Consider the following 16,115-nt stretch of genomic DNA (forward strand, 5'->3'; position numbering starts at 1 on the left):
CGAATTCAGGGGCATCGTTAAGGAATCCGGGTGAAATCCGTTTCCCTAGTTTTCTATTGCTTGTACGCGGTTGTTTTGGTTGTTGTTTCTTTGATGTCTGTTATTATTATTTCGATTTCGATAGTTGAAATTTCTATTATTGCTGTTGTAGTTATTGGTATTGGAATTATTATTATTGTTTCTATTAGACGTAGCCTTGTCTGGTTTAATATTGAATGTAGTAGCAGATCTAACTTACCTTCAAATCAAAGAACTAGGCCCCAAGCCCACTAACGAATAATAATCCATCATTACTAGTATCAACGATACGTACGTCCTAACCATATTCAAAAACGGCCTCGACGACTACATGAAACCCACTATCTTTGCGGCGCAACTAAAAACCTTTTTCGAAGCAAATAAATTCACAGGTAATGAAAATAAATTATCAAAAGAAAAACTCACACAATCGCCACAACAATAACCAAAACTCCTACACTAACCAAAACAACAGAAATCAATATCACAACAGTAATCCCATTAGAAATAAGCAAAGATACAATAATCAAAACAGGAATTATCACAATAACAGTAACAAAAATTTTAATAGAAAACATACGCTACCCAACCATAGATTCATTACATGGCGATTCTGCCACACCGATACTGCACCCATCCCGTCGCTTTCTGAGGAACATATTTAGATCCTGGCAAACCCAGATCACGTTGAGGCCGAATTTTCCTGACACACACCTCTTATAAAACCCGTCCAACACAATCGTTCCTACAGTCACCTACAACTCATAACAAATAATTTTTACACACTTCCTATAACACCCGCCCACACAATGATCCCACCCGAGGACAGCACTCTAGCTTTCGAGGCAGAACACGGCACATCCTTCTTCACCCCCTTCGACTTCGAACACGCCCATCAACTACTTTTTGGCGACGACGTCAAAACCATTGATTATCAAAAGATAATCAAGGAATGCATATATAGACAGCAGTTCCGTGCCAACTAAAAAAAAAAACAACATTCACCCTACCCACTATTAGGAAATATATCAAAAAAAAAAAAAAAAAAAATAGAAAGAAGAATGAACAAAAAGAATACAAAAAAAAATAATAATAATAATATATATAAATGAAAAATATATAAAAAATATTAACATTAAGAAGATTAGATAGATGCAGAGAATATTAAAATATAGAAAGAATAGATATTTAAAACAAAAATAAAGTTAAAAAGGCTTACTAAACAAAAAAAAAAAAATAATAATAATAATAAACAAATAACATTATATTTGAAATAAGGGGATATAACTTTTTCTGTTACAATATGCTGGTGGGCAGAGGATATCCGGTCTGCACACTGCATTTACTAATGGTTCCTCTATATAATACACAAAGTTAACGTGCAAAGGAGTTTAAAAGGACAACTGAATATCCAGACTACTGTGGTACGCCCTCGGAAAAATTGATCTGATGAGCTCCCAAGAATGCATAAAAATAAGAATATATAAAAAATAGAAAGAATATTAAAATGAAGACAAAGTATTAGACAGAATATTAAAATGAAGATAAGGTATGTATCAAAGAATATAAGAAGAATATGTGAAGAATAGAAAGAATAATAAAATGAAGATGTAGAACACATAAAGATTATCAAAGAATATTAAAATGAGGAGTATTGGAAAGAATAAATAAGGGGATATGACCATATAAATGAGGAATAGCAAAGGCATACATAAAATAACAAAATAAAACAGCATTGTATTAAACCCACCCAATGACGACAAATATATGAAGATTATTTAAGAATATATGAAGAATACATCAGAAGATTAACATTGAAATGAGAAATATCGGAAAGACAAATAAAGGGGATATAACTAAACAAATAAAAGAGAAACCAACACCATTATTACAAAACTTAACCTAAACTAAACCACCCAAATACAACTACCTATCTAAGACTCAAGAACAAAACAATTAACAATACAAATAAAAGCCATCTCAAACACTATAAAGATTTAGTAAACCAAATTTAAGAAATGAAAAATTGTAAACCAAATCTAATTAAGACTATGAATACAAAACTGTAAGAAATGAAAACTTTCAAACCAAATCTACTTAAGTATAAAAATACAAATTTAGAAATGCAAAACTATAAACCAAATATAATTAAAAACTATATAAACTAAATACATAAGAATTTATTTAAATTAATTAATTAAGAACTAGCGTTAAAATTTGCTTTCGTAACAGAAAATTGTTGATATGTTGAAGACGTTTTCTCTCTAAATCGTTAAGGGTGTGGTGTGATCGCATATAGGTATATGCATCCACTGTGAAGTGTGTCATGCAAATTGAGCATAATTCATTTTGCTAAAAGAAAAATAAAAATTATGTCACACCTCACCTCGCTGAGTATTGCATTTCGTAATGCAATACAATGCCAGGCGCTACACAACCATACATTCATAACAATATATTTTATAGCGTCTCTGAAGCTTCCTTTTGGGTGTTACATGCATTATCGAAAAAAATAAAATGAATATACTTTTACAATGGTTGGTATAATAGGCAGTAACCTATTGTTTTAAAAGATGCTTTTAAACTTTTTTATAACAGTGTTATTTTAAGAGGTAATCTTCCAATTGTGGAGCAATTATTAAAAATAAGTGAGGGATTTCGATGGCGTCATAAAATTTAATTGAATTACGGAGGTTACCAAAATAATTTCTTTAATTTCAAAATTTCATATAAGTGGTCAAATTTATATAATAAACAAAAATTGCAGACTAAAGAAGCATTTATGCGTTCTCTCCTTTGTTAGGATTCTCTAGTGTGCAGCTAGGAATTTAAAATACTTTATAGAACTTGCTTTGCGCTTAAAAGTCGAATGTTAAAAGTTTTTTTGTCTTAAGGTAATAGCCCCTCCAGGAAATGGAAAGGCTGAGCCACCCACGAAAAAATTTGGAAATATTATGCTCGAGTCCAATATGGCGTTTAATTGGGGAATATCCAGTTTCTTGTGAAATGGCCGTTCTAGCTAAGCCTCTATATTCACACTTGCGAAGGTATAATTTGCATCGCATCAACCTAAATAACGTAACAAAAATATAATACAAACACGATTTGTGATAATTAAATTGAAAAACTTGGAAAGAAAGAAAATTGAATTAATTTTTGTTGCCATATAATTCTATATTTTAGAAAAAGAGTTAATTCCTTCCCCTTCGGCTGTCATTACCAATTAAATAACGTCCTTTCTCCAGGGAATAACGATGATTCTCAATTTCAAGTTGGAGAGTCATCACAGTCGTCTATTAACCCGACTTTAGCAATTTAATTTTTGGATTTTTTTTATATGGTCGTTACTTACCTTTCCTAACATTTTCTATTTTTTTACAATTTTTCGAATTTTGTAGTCCTCAAAAAATTATTTTTTCTGAACGTCTACGTTCAGTGGAAGAAAGCGTTGCTCATTGCTTTTCAAAAATTAAACAGTCTACTTTTAGTTCTTCTTTTATTTTATAGTAGTTTACAATAAGTGAAACAAATTGTATAGAAACATGAAAGAAAATAAATTATACGTACGTCCGTCAAGATAACAATCTGTTTTTCAAATACGCGAATCGAAAGAATACGAAATACATTAAGCTTTGCGTTTGTGACGAAAAGCGTATTATTACGCAATTTCGTATACTAACAATGGTATAAGGACGTAACTTCCAAAAATTGAAAGAAAATGCAAAAATATATAACAAATAATTATAATGCGTTTCTGCAACGCATATAGTAAAAAAAATATATATTAATAATCCAACTTCACTTGGGTGAATCTTGTTTTTTATATTTAATTTTATGATTTTCATAAGTTAAAACGCTTATTTTAACTTTAAATTGATATTGGAGAGGCTGGAATTTTGGCTTCACTATATCAAATTTTTTATAAAGTGGATTTTAGTCGACTTAAGGGAGCGGAAACGATAATCACGTATCTAAATGTTTATTTCGTTCGCAAAAAGCAGATGATTGAAAAACGTTTTCGTCGCGATCGCATACAACTTTCGTGTGAATTTTGTTTCTTTCGTTCAAGAATAAATGAAGAAGCAGAAAAAAAGGCAAATTTTTATTTATACTTAATTGTGGCTGTCAAAATTCGAAAAATAACAGCTGGGTCTCGTTTCTGATAAACAAGATAAACAAGGAAACCAACTACTAATGAAGAAGTGAGCGAATATTTAGCGAATAGGAGATATAAGCCACAAATCTATTGGCTTAGTCCATCTCCATTTATCAATTAAATATAAAAAAAAGACCGTGTAAGAAACAGTTAAGTGTATTTATTTTCTTTGTGTTCGTATCTGTACCCGCTAGATGAATCGGGACCCTATCCCAATTTATAAATAAATAAGAAAAAGTGACGTAGTGACGGAGGCTAGTGATATTTTCATTATGTTACGTACTTCCGTATTCACTTTAATTTCCAGGCCTGCCAATCATTATATAATTTGTCTGAGCCTTATCATTATATAATTTTTCTTAAGCCTCGGGCAAAGGCGCTAACACTGAGTCTTTTCTTCTTTGATACGCTGCATCATCTGTTGGTGTATCACTGAGTACCTTTTTAGAAACAGAGGGAATAGTGTACGTATTTTCTGTTTGCTTGTCTATGGACATGCTTGTTAAAGACTGCGAAACGTATTGATGTTAACAGTTGAGCGATTTTTTAAGATTTATTTAAAATTTCAGTATGTTTATTCATTACTATCAACCTAAACCTAAACAAAATAAATCTAAAATGCTGATAGGCAAGGAAAGACTTTTACTTCCGGAAGACAATAACGGCTACATCTACGGGCTGGCATTACAAACTATGGTATCGCTTTTAGCCGAATAGTTAATACATTTGAATGATTTGATGAAGAAGTACGAAACAACTGATAAGGCAAGGGGTAGACTTTTATTATTTAATGAAGCGTAAATAGGAAATCTTAGAGGACAAGTATTTAATGTAAATAAATGATATAGTTAAGAACACGAAATTTAGAAAAGTTTAGTGGAATCGTTCGATCTCTTTTGGAAGCATTTGAGATCAAAATATCTAATGTTATATACGAAATATTTACTGGTACAATTAACATCCGAAATTTTTTCACTTCAAAAATTATTTTTTATTTGTTTCTTTTTTCATTATCCACATTAGTTTGATTCTTGTTCACATAAAGCTCAATTTTGCTATCAAGAAAACGAAAATCATTTAAAATCGAAAGCCAATTGCTGAATCCAGCGATCGACATAAATCTTTGGGGTTCTAGCTTGAAAGCCGCTGAGTATATTGTCGTATTGTCAGTTTTAATGTCTGCTCTTGTATGACCGTTCATAGCATAAAATTGAGCATTTGAATGTTCACCGCCTACGAAGATCATGTCTTCAACGAAATCACATATATGTATCTTGCCAGAAAACGGGAAATCACTCGTATACTCCATTGCTCGTAAATGCCATAATGATAATTTAGGCCCACCACCACATACTAACCAGTCACCATTCGAAGCCACCGAACCCAACCATTTGCCTAATTCCGGTCGCATTAATTGATCCTTTTTATATGGCGCTATCATATTAGTTGATTCCGCTTGCTCCAAACTCCAAAAGCGCACCGTACCATCTTCAGATGCAGTATAAAGATTTTTGTCTTCTATGCCGGAAATGCTATGGATATAATCTTCGTGTCCTCGAAAGTCGCGCATAATGCGGCCATCATTTAAATCAATTTCGTAAGCCGCGTTGTCACCACAACCTGCATATAAACGATTTGTGGAAGATCTTAAGCACATGCAATTTACATCAGGTACTTCCATAGCATTCACTTCTAGAGGTATATTCACTTCCCACGATCGCTTATTGATTAATTCTCCTTTCTCTTCTAACCATATTAGGCCGTAAATTATACCTATAGAGCCCACGATCAGAAAATCAATGTGAAACGCTAAACTATTAATTTCCACATTTTTTCCTTGAGAATAAATTTTAATTGGCGCGCGAGGTTCGTTGGCGTTTTGTGTATCAACTATACTGTAAAGTATGGAATAAATGTTTAAACAATTCTTTTGAGGTTCTTGAATATAAACACGTACTTCTGCACAAATATATCGCCAAATCGATTGCCGGCAAATAAAAAGTTGCCCGATGCGGATAATGTTTGAGATAAAACACAGTTATAAAAACGTTTCATATTATATTCTTCTAAAGGATTATTTGGAGGTATTATGGATGACATTTTTAATAAGATAAGGGAAAACAGGCATATAGCTTGCAAGAACAATTTATGAGCACTTATTTTTGTGATTTGATACTGTTGTGTGTAATGGATTGTTAGTACAGAGTTGTTACCGAATTCTCAACTGTTGAATACGATTCGTTGTATGTTTTCATGCGGATTAAGGTGGCGCTTACAATCCCAGGTCTGGCGAAGAAATTAATTTATAAATTGAAATGTATATATGAAATTACTAAGGTTATAAAATATACACTAGGCCGCATTGTATTTACGCCGATGGATCTATGCAGTTTAAACATACCACAATAACTTTGTACATCAGATTACCATTTTTCGTCAGCTTTCATCCAAACACTCCTAAAATGTACCATGATGTCAAATGAAGGCTGATTCTTTGAAACAAAGATTAAATGATTATCTGAGCGGGATCCAAAGGTTTCATCTCGTCAGAATTTTTCAAATTCATAAATTATGCCAAAATACTATATTTCCAACGATTATTTCTGAGAATTATTAGGAACTGAACATTTTTTTTGTACAAAAATTTTTCTGCAGACGTTTGGAGTCAGCTAAGTTTCGTTTTCGAGTTTTTTTGCTATATGTGTACACTATAGGTGCGAGTTTTTCAGAGTTAGTATACTTTGTTTAGTGTTGCATTTACAAGAACAGCCAAAAATTGAAAAATAAGCGTCAAACGAATCTGATTCCTTACAAAAAATTAAACTAAGACAATCAATTTTAAATTTGTAAAAGGTAACTAAATTAATTTCTTTTTTTTCGGTTTTTATTCCAATTGTTTAATTAAGACTTGTCTATCACGAAAGCTCATCATGATTCTATTCTTACAATATCATGTACCGTCGCTATTATTGATAAAGCGCAAAGGGTCAACAAATAAAAATCCATCACTGTATTTGATATGTTGGTGTCATCGCGAACAGGCCTAGTCTATTTTATTAAGCGTTGCACAGAGCACCTTTGCTATTGTTGTATGAGAAATGATACTATATTTTCTATAGAAAATTTGTCATTCGTGACGGTAGTGTATCTTCTTGCTGTGCTTTTCTTGTTCCTTTAATGACCATGTCGATTTTTCGCTAGAGCCCTCCCTCTTGCATCAAATAAGTGAGGAAATAAAATATAAGAAATAAATCTGCTTTAAGCTGTTTCGTGAAAATTAAAAATTTGGCCTTTGTCAATACAATACAAAACTAGGATTGATTTCTAATTAATTTTAAAATATACATTCCGTATAGGTAAATTCATATGTCAATGAATAGAAAATAGAAATTAAACGCTATAAAATTCAAAGTTCAAGTTCACAATACAAACTTTCCCAAATAAAAGAAAATCTAAAAAAAGAAGTGAAAACTAATATAATTTACCCGAATTTTCGCCACTGTCGAACTCACTTGGACGAAAGTTGTAATTCTTTGCCGTGCCGCATTTCATTTTATCAAAACTTTTGTATTGTTCTTATTTTTTCATTTATATTTGTATGATGTGGTTTGCTAATAAACAAATAAATGTCAAATTCGTCCCTTATTTAGCCATACATAATTCACAACCAAATGGCTTTCAAGGTACGCCGTTCAATAAGAGAAATTAACTAAAGATACATAATCAGTGCCCGCTTTTGTATCTAGCTGTTTGGCAAAAACGGTTGATACAAAGGCGACACTATATGATTACTCCCAAGTGTTCTATGTAGCTTAATTTGCGATCTAAAAAAAATATATATTTTTAAGACATACTAAAGAAAGACAGCACAAGAGGACTCTGCGATTAAGTAGCTAATGCAAATTGCGATACAAAAAAAAAAGTCTAGTTAACATGTCTATGATATGCACGTTGCAACTTGCTTGCGATTCAATGAGAAAGTCCAATTTTTGATAAAAACAAATCCATTTTTTTAATCGGAAATCCTCTACATCATTCGCTAGAGAGTGTCATTCAAAATACACTGTAAACAAGAATGAAAATTGTTGCAGACGAATTCATGAATATTTTTTTATACCCATCACTGAAGGATGGGGGTATACTCATTTGTCATACTGTTTGCAGCAACCTAAAGAAAGCTTCCAAGACCCTGTAAGGTATATACATTCTTGATGAAGCCATGTCTGTCCGTCGTTCCGCCTGTGTGACGCGTGTTCTTGACACTCTCCTGGTTGAAAAATTGAAAAAATCAACTGCAAATTTGGTAGAAAGATTGGAAGTCTTTGCACGTTTGCAGTTGATATTGAAAATGGGTCAACTTGATCAAAGTACAAGCCGCCAGTGAAGCGTAAACTGAACGATAGTTCGTTTTTTACAAGCAAATATTTGCGGATTTTTGTTATTATTCGTAGATTATAAAAACTAGAAGGCTGAAATTTTCCTCATTTACTTTACAAAACACAACTATTTATGTGCAAACTTGGAAAAAATCGGCCATGCTCACACTAGGTTACAAGTGATTAAATTTCCTCTTTTTCACTTTTTCGAGATTTTATGCTTATTAATCATAAGGTAAACAAGATAAAAAGGTTAAAACTATTTTGTACATTCCCCAAATGAAGATATATTATCTGTTTAAAAATGCGTTAATACTGCGATATATTTGGTGCATACCACGATTTAATTATTTTTAAATAATTTTTTTCAAAATAATACCAGCGATATGGGTATCATATAAAAGGGTTTGGAGAGTAGAATCCGACAAGCTAAGTGTATCAATTCTAAATTAATCGTGCACGTTACGATGTGGGAGATTAGATTAGATTTCTTAGCAATCCTAGGTGATAGACAAGTTTTATTTCATTCACCCTTTTATGACAATGAATAAAATCCTGAAGCGCTAAAGATTTTAATGCTGGTTTGTATGTCCGATTCGGCTCCGTCCGCATGTAACTTTGTTATTTGTTTTATTGTTTAAATAAATGCTAAATAATATAGTCGAATACTGTTACTCTAGCACCTTCCCTTCCATTTCGTTTTTTTAAGCTGTTACAGTAACTTATCTCTTTTACTGTAAAATCGACTAGCGTTATTTTTGAAAAAAAAAAAATATATATATATATATTTTTTAAAAAGGTTATTTATGTTAATTATATTAATATCTTATTTTTTTAATTAATTTAATAAAACCCAAAAATAGGAATAAATGGATAGAGAACAAAAAATCACTTAGTTAAACAAATTCCGAAAGTTCATGGTTTTAGCTGGTCTATCTTGTAGTACACGACCCTTTGCTTAATATCGTAACATCTGAAAAAAAAAAAAACGAGAATACTTAAACCAGTATATGTGAAACATCAATACTATATTTATTTATATAAAATAGAGAAAATAGAACAAAGAAAAAAGTGCGTGGCATGTCCTTTATCAAAACTCAAATACTTTTTTCTTTTTCTTATTACAGCAAGCGTTTGCAATTCTTGTAGATAAGAGTTCGCAATTGCTTTTGTAAATTTTATTTGCTATTGTATCATCTTTGCAAAACGTCTAGGATTTCTAAGCGAAAAATTTAAACGAGCGATTTTCATCTGTATTTGAAATTTAGTTTTAACTGTTCTTTCATGTAATGTCCCAATGTCGAAATTCATTTTGTGTGAATGCCCTTATACAAATGGTTCGAAAGCAGTTTTTGGTCAGTGCCGTCCTTGCTCAACTTCTTGTCGAATTCCATCGACTTTCCCAAGCATTCATCGATCGACCATCAGAACGTGGAGCGTCAGTGGCATCTTTTTGCTGGTTTTGGTAAAGTATTCTCACCATGGCGATCATGTTTCTTTTTTTTTTATAAATCTGCCAGCTTTAGCGGTTTGGTTAAAAGGATGCGGTTACTTATTGTTCACTTTTTTTAGATTTTGTTTCATTTTCAAAACGGATTTATTTTCGACTGAAATTAGAAACTTCAAATCGATTTCCTTCTTTTTTTCCATTATCTTTGTCAACCTTTTCTCTATTTTGAATAAGAATTTCGGTATGGAAAGGGTTTTTTCCCTATGGAGACGGTGTTTGCTTGCAATGGAATAAACAAATGAAATACTTTATCGGATCGCTGACATAATTGCATAAATTGAAATTTGAGTTTCTATTCCAGTCTTCGCATTCTACATGTCGGCCCACAACGGCCGTTATTTGCATCAAAGAAGAAAATCGAGTAATAAAGTCTGAACTGTAAATTTTTGTTTCCTATGGCCAAGAACTCACGAAAGTGACGTTTACCAAGTTCATTGTCGGAAAAAAGTAGGCAGACAGACAGACTTAGGCGAAGTTATCTACAGCCACTCCAATCATAACTGAGGTAGTGAACGTTGAGCGCGCATATATGAGATATCATCCAATAGAAAAAGTGCCGAAATGCTGGAGAAACTTTGGATTGGCTATACTACTTTTTAAGGAGACTATGTTGATGAATCGAAAACGAGTTTAAAAAAAAAAATTGCTCTTTTTATGTAACCCCGGGCATTCTTGACCGATATGCTGTATAAAAGAAACATGTGGCTTTTATTATGCATTTTAAGTTGCCAGATGACTCAACCATCTTAATTCAATCTAATAGTCAAGGTTGAAATATGATGACTTTTTTTCTTTACAACAGCGGTAACTATATTGGGAATACTAACCTAGCGTTTCAGATTAACCGGAAGCAAAACTTTTAGAGAAGAAAAAAAGTAATAGTTTTCTCAATGGTAATGTTTGGACTCATTTCATGCTATTCATTCGCAATGATCTCATTTATGGAAGAGTAGCGGAGAGGAGTGAAATAGAAAAGTTACAGCAGTCGTGGGTTTAAAGGATATAAAATCACTTCAGGGATCGAAAAAATACTCGTGAATTAAGTAATTTTTATACCTTACATCACTTGTGGTGAAAGGGTATATTAAGTTTGTGCAGATTTATGCAACAATCAGAAGGAGTTGAGATGGGTCCTCCTTTTATGACGCTGATTGATTCAGAATGACTTACTACATAACTTGATGATCACTTTCTCAGTCGATCTAAGCTTGTCTGTCCATCTTGTTTCTCTTGATTTCTTCTATTCAGCCTACAGGTCGTAAATTTTTAAAATGTTTTTGCGAAATATGATACACCGAGCAATGTTTTCTCCGCGAATGTGAACGCTATTGAAAATATTTTGGATCGGTTCACTTCTTTGACCGTTTCCCATATAACTAACATCTTATTTTGAAAAATATATGAATAATAAACTGTAGTAAAGGAAGTGTTGCAGGGTATTTAATTGTGGTCCTTGTTTAACTATACTGTTTTTACTTGTTTCAGTTGTAAAATTATTGTTACAATCTTGTGGAAGAATATTTCTCTCATTTCATTGGTCCAACTTACATCGGACGATCGAAAAGTCTACCAATTTATGCACTTTCGCCTAGACTTGGCTACATTCGACAATCTGTCCGTCCTTTTCTTATAATTATAATAGTTTCAGTAAAAAACCGTTGCCTGACTCAATTAAGTCAAAAAGATTAAATAAATCTTTCTAAAGATTGCCGTTGTAAAGTAAACTATATATGCTTTTATAATAGGTAGCAATGGGCTGTAAAAGTTTTCGATATTATTCCGCATTCATATAAGAGATGTCACGGTATTCAAGTCTAGCGCTCAATGCAAATTATTGCAGACTTACTTCATAAGTCTCTTTCATTACGAAAGAGTAGTGGACTTTGTTGGTTGGTTGATAAATATAAATGATCCATCATCTTTACATGAACAAATATATATATATGTCCAGACTATGCAGAATCCTCTTCTTATTATATACACAAAGTTTAGACATTTTTTAGGATTCATGCTAAGAAATTTGTAGATTAATTTTTAAAGTTTTTCCGATTAACTAATTCAAAAAAAAAATATTTCAATATTTCATTTAATTGCTCAGTTAACGAGAAACTATTGATCTTTTTTTACAAACACTTTTGGTAAATGAAATACCATAGAAGATCAAAGAAGAAATTCACATTTTCGTAACAGATATAATTCGACGAATACGTAAAATAGTGAATGAAAAACTAAATCATATTCTCAAACTATTCTTCTCAAATCCTCCTTCCTTCCTTCCTGTTCCTTTCGTCTATTATTATTATACCCACCGCTGAAGGATGGACGGATAATCATTTTGTTTTTTTTTTTCCATAATTTATGTAACGTCCAAAAGGAAGCCTCGGAGACCCTACAAAGTGTGTACATATTCTTGATCGGCGTGAAATTCTGAACTAATTAAACCGTATCTGTCCGTCTGTTTAATGTTTCTTGTTGGCACTCTCCTGGACGCAAAAATGAAGATATCAATTTAAAATTTGGCAGAAGCAGTGAAAGTTCTTGCACACAGGTAGGTATTGAAAACGAGTCAAATTGGTTAGAGCAGAAGCCCGCAGTGGAGCATAAACTGAACGAAGAAAATATAAAAGTTCGAAGGCTGATATTTTCCACATTTACTTTACGAAACACTCCATCCTTCACGTGCAAAGCTGAAAATGTTCGGCCATGTCCACACAAAGTTACAATTGATTAAATTTTTTTTTTTTTCACTTTTTTGAGGTTTTATTCTTATTTATTATATCGCAAACAAGATGGAATATTTAAAACTATTCCTCAAGTAAATGTATATTATCCGCCTAACACTGGGTTAATTCTAAAGTAGATATGGTAGACAGCGCGATTAATTTTATCCTAATAATACCAACGACATGGGTATCAAATAAAACAACTTTGAGAGTTGAATGCGAAAAGCGTGGTAATGGTGGGTATGCGAGTGTCGGCCTCCACCAAATTTAACTTTCTTAATTGTTATTATTATTATTAGCATTATAATTAATTTAGTCAGAGAAATAAATTCTAAGAACTAGTGTCTTAAAGCACTAGCATAGCGACTGAGGCTATCACGCTTGAGGCTAGCGCGACGACGACCCGTGAGAGTTGTTAGTCGAGTTAGCCTCCTCGGCTACTCGTTTTGTTTCTTTTCAAAGATTTTTCTACATCAATCCGATGTATTATCTTAACGATTAATTTTATAATTAGCTACCGTTGGCCATTTTCACTTAATCCATCAGCCTGTCAAGTATTCAAATATTTCGATTGTCGCGTATTTCACATCTCTACTAAAAGATAATACGCGAATTGTAACGAAAACTACAAGCAACAAATGCTTTCTTTGCTAGTCATCGTAAATATTTATCAACGAAATTTAAATTTGTTTTGTGTTCTTCTGACAAAGAGCATTTCTTACTAGGTATGCAAGTATGTACGTATTTGGTTGTCGAAACACTTTTCTTGATAATGTTTTTATTAACTTACCGATATGTAGACATGATGCATAACATTCCATTTGAGCTTCACTAGTATACATATAGCCATCGGAACCGCATACAATTTCTTCATGTTCGTCGTCCACTATTGCGCATATGCGCTCGCAATATTCTTCTGTATCCTTCTGATCATTTTGTGCATGTTCCGTCGTACTGCTCGTTATGCCGACCAATGGTTGGCGACCATATACATTCTATATAATAAGTAGATGTTATTCTCATATGAAACTAATAATATATATGCTATATATGCTATGCGTATTAATTAATGGCTAACCAAATATTCTCCTTGCATGTCATCATCATCTTCAGGGTCGTCGCTGTCATTATGAGTGTGTTCACTAGGAATTTCATTATATCCACCAGTTCTTAATGTAGTAGCGGTTGTAGAACTTTCTACTGCTGGGGGGGATCTTGGGCTAACTGCTTTTAGTATAGCTTTATATTTTAGCTGCTGTTTCGGAGCATGCGTGTACGTTGCGCCATTTATAATGGCATCTTGTTCTGTAAATTCAAATCGCATGGGCTCCGGTGTTCGACTACTGTAACGAATCTGTTTATGAACATTTTTAGGGGCAGCTTGGGTTTGTGGTGTGGCAACTGTTGTCGCTGCCGTCTGCTTTATCTGGCTTTGCTTATAGCCGGTTGAATAACTGGTTCTCACTACCGTAGAAGCTTGAATTGGACCGGTAGCGTCATCTTGATAGTATAGATTTGATATTTTTATGGGTTTCACAAATGCTGATTGCTGCGTTTGCGGCTGTTGTTGATGCTGCTGTTGATGCTGCTGCTGCTGTTGTTGCTTTTGTGGTTGTTGCTGCTGTAAGGAGTGATAAACTTGTTTTTTCTGTCCATAAGAATGTTGTGTTTGTTGTCGTAGTTGTTGCTGTTGTTTCTGTTGTTGTTGTTGTTGCTCTTGATTTTGCTTTTTTACTTGTTGATATTGACGTTTATCGTTTTCCTCATCTAACTGTTTATAGTTCGGTTCTCTCCGTGGTACAAAGTAATCGTTTGTGTTCATAAATCTCAAATAATCTTGAGCTTCCTTTTCCAGGTCGATTTGATTTGTGGCTAAATAATTAACGTTTTGCAATTCTGTCATATCATTATCCTCGTAAACCGAATAAGTATGCGTCGATGGTGCTGGCGGAGTGGTTTGGGCGTTCTGCTCTGTCTGTCCGAAGTATTGTTGGGCTTGTTGCTGCTGTTGTTGCTTGTAATAACCCAATGGATCTCGGGCGGTTAAGTGTTGCTGCTGTTGTAAATATTTCTCATGTTGTTCATTATATTTTAACATTTTCTCTTGATCAGGTATGGGATGCTGTTGAGGTTCTATGTAGTATGGATTTTGTGCCGCTTGTTGCGATTTAATCAATTTCGCAAAGCTCTCTTGCTGACCATGCATACCATGACCAAGTATAGCCGCTTTAGAATTGATTTGCACCGACGCTTTAAAATTTTGCAAATATTGTTGCGATGGGTTTGCTGCCAGCGAATTCGGATGCAGGGAGAGAAGTTGATGCCTATAGGCGCTGACCTTACCATTATTTAAGAACTGCCCCTTGTTACTTATATATTTTGAACTTTTTGGAGACTCATAGCTATAACGTAGTAAAGGTCCAGAACCACCCACACCCTGGACAAATCTTAACGGATAACGTCTAACAGGATTAAGATTACCACCGATGGGGTAGTGGTCTGCTCGAGGTATAATTTTAATTGGCATTCGGCGTCTCATAGCGAAACCGGGATTCCTTGTTAAATGTATTAATCGTCCCTCTCTCATATTTGTGGAATTTATATCGAGATGTGCGTGAATGTTATCTAATTGCGTTGATGAGGAGTTTTTCTCTTCTTCATTATCAACATTAACGGTGTTAGCAATATGAACGCTTAAGGTAACGATTATTAGCAAATATTTTAATTTTTCTAAAAACATTTTTCTATTTTGTTTGCTTCTTTGTTGTGTCAACACTTTCTTTGCAATAAATTAAAATTCCAATAACTCTCGTTTGTTTTCTTTCTTTTTTCTTACATATAAAATTGTTTTTTTTTTTTTTTTTCTTTTTTTTTTTCCTTTTATTAAATCTTTAAGTCCGCGTTACTTTTTTCGAAAAACGTCTTTGTTTGCCAACGGTCAGACAACATTTAACATAACAGTTATTTTTAGCCTAACTTCAAGAGTTTAATGTTTAATGTTGATAGGCAGGCAGGCAGGCAGTCGAGCTATTAAGCACTTTTACCCATGAGACAATGGTCATAGCAATTGCTTTTGGTTGCCTTTTTTCTGCTGTTTCATAAACTTTTCTTTTCTGTTTTTGTTTTCTTATAAGTTTTCTTCTGTGCTTTCTTCTTTCTGCCAACATATATTTTTGGTGCTCGTGCTGATGCTGTTCCAAAGCAACAGGGATTGTTCACGCTTAGCATCAGCATCAACATCACCGTCAGCGTCAGCGTCAGCGTCAGCATCAACATTAGTGTCAACGTTAGCGTTAGCGCTAACATCAACATCAACATGACCATCAATATCA

At 33.3% G+C, this 16,115-nt stretch overlaps 2 protein-coding genes across 2 annotated transcripts; both read right to left on the reverse strand.

The window, feature by feature from the left end:
- Nucleotides 1-5,156: 5,156 nt before the first annotated feature.
- LOC119632042 (THO complex subunit 6) lies at nucleotides 5,157-6,317 on the reverse strand. The gene is made up of 2 exons (XM_038024726.1): nucleotides 6,132-6,317; nucleotides 5,157-6,069 (listed from the first exon to the last, which is right to left on the reverse strand). The coding sequence occupies exons 1-2, from the start codon at nucleotides 6,272-6,274 to the stop codon at nucleotides 5,166-5,168; spliced, it is 1,047 nt and encodes a 348-aa protein (XP_037880654.1). The 5' UTR covers nucleotides 6,275-6,317; the 3' UTR covers nucleotides 5,157-5,165.
- Nucleotides 6,318-9,449: 3,132 nt separating this feature from the next.
- LOC119631862 (ras-interacting protein RIP3) lies at nucleotides 9,450-15,563 on the reverse strand. Its single transcript, XM_038024393.1, has 3 exons — nucleotides 13,862-15,563; nucleotides 13,574-13,778; nucleotides 9,450-9,523 (listed from the first exon to the last, which is right to left on the reverse strand). The coding sequence occupies exons 1-3, from the start codon at nucleotides 15,521-15,523 to the stop codon at nucleotides 9,483-9,485; spliced, it is 1,908 nt and encodes a 635-aa protein (XP_037880321.1). The 5' UTR covers nucleotides 15,524-15,563; the 3' UTR covers nucleotides 9,450-9,482.
- Between the last annotated feature and the right edge of the window lie 552 nt (nucleotides 15,564-16,115).

Source organism: Glossina fuscipes, unplaced genomic scaffold, assembly GCF_014805625.2.
Source record: "Glossina fuscipes isolate IAEA_lab_2018 unplaced genomic scaffold, Yale_Gfus_2 1, whole genome shotgun sequence".
NCBI lineage: Eukaryota > Metazoa > Arthropoda > Insecta > Diptera > Glossinidae > Glossina > Glossina fuscipes.

Coding starts and splice junctions, on each gene's coding strand:
- LOC119631862 (XM_038024393.1), bottom strand. CDS start 15,523: ATGTTTTTAGAAAAATTAAAATATTTGCTAATAATCGTTACCTTAAGC. Junction 13,779..13,861: donor ACATGCAAGGAGAATATTTG/GTTAGCCATTAA, acceptor CTTATTATATAG/AATGTATATGGTCGCCAACC. Junction 9,524..13,573: donor TGCATCATGTCTACATATCG/GTAAGTTAATAA, acceptor TTTTTTTTTCAG/ATGTTACGATATTAAGCAAA.
- LOC119632042 (XM_038024726.1), bottom strand. CDS start 6,274: ATGTCATCCATAATACCTCCAAATAATCCTTTAGAAGAATATAATATG. Junction 6,070..6,131: donor GGCGATATATTTGTGCAGAA/GTACGTGTTTAT, acceptor CATACTTTACAG/TATAGTTGATACACAAAACG.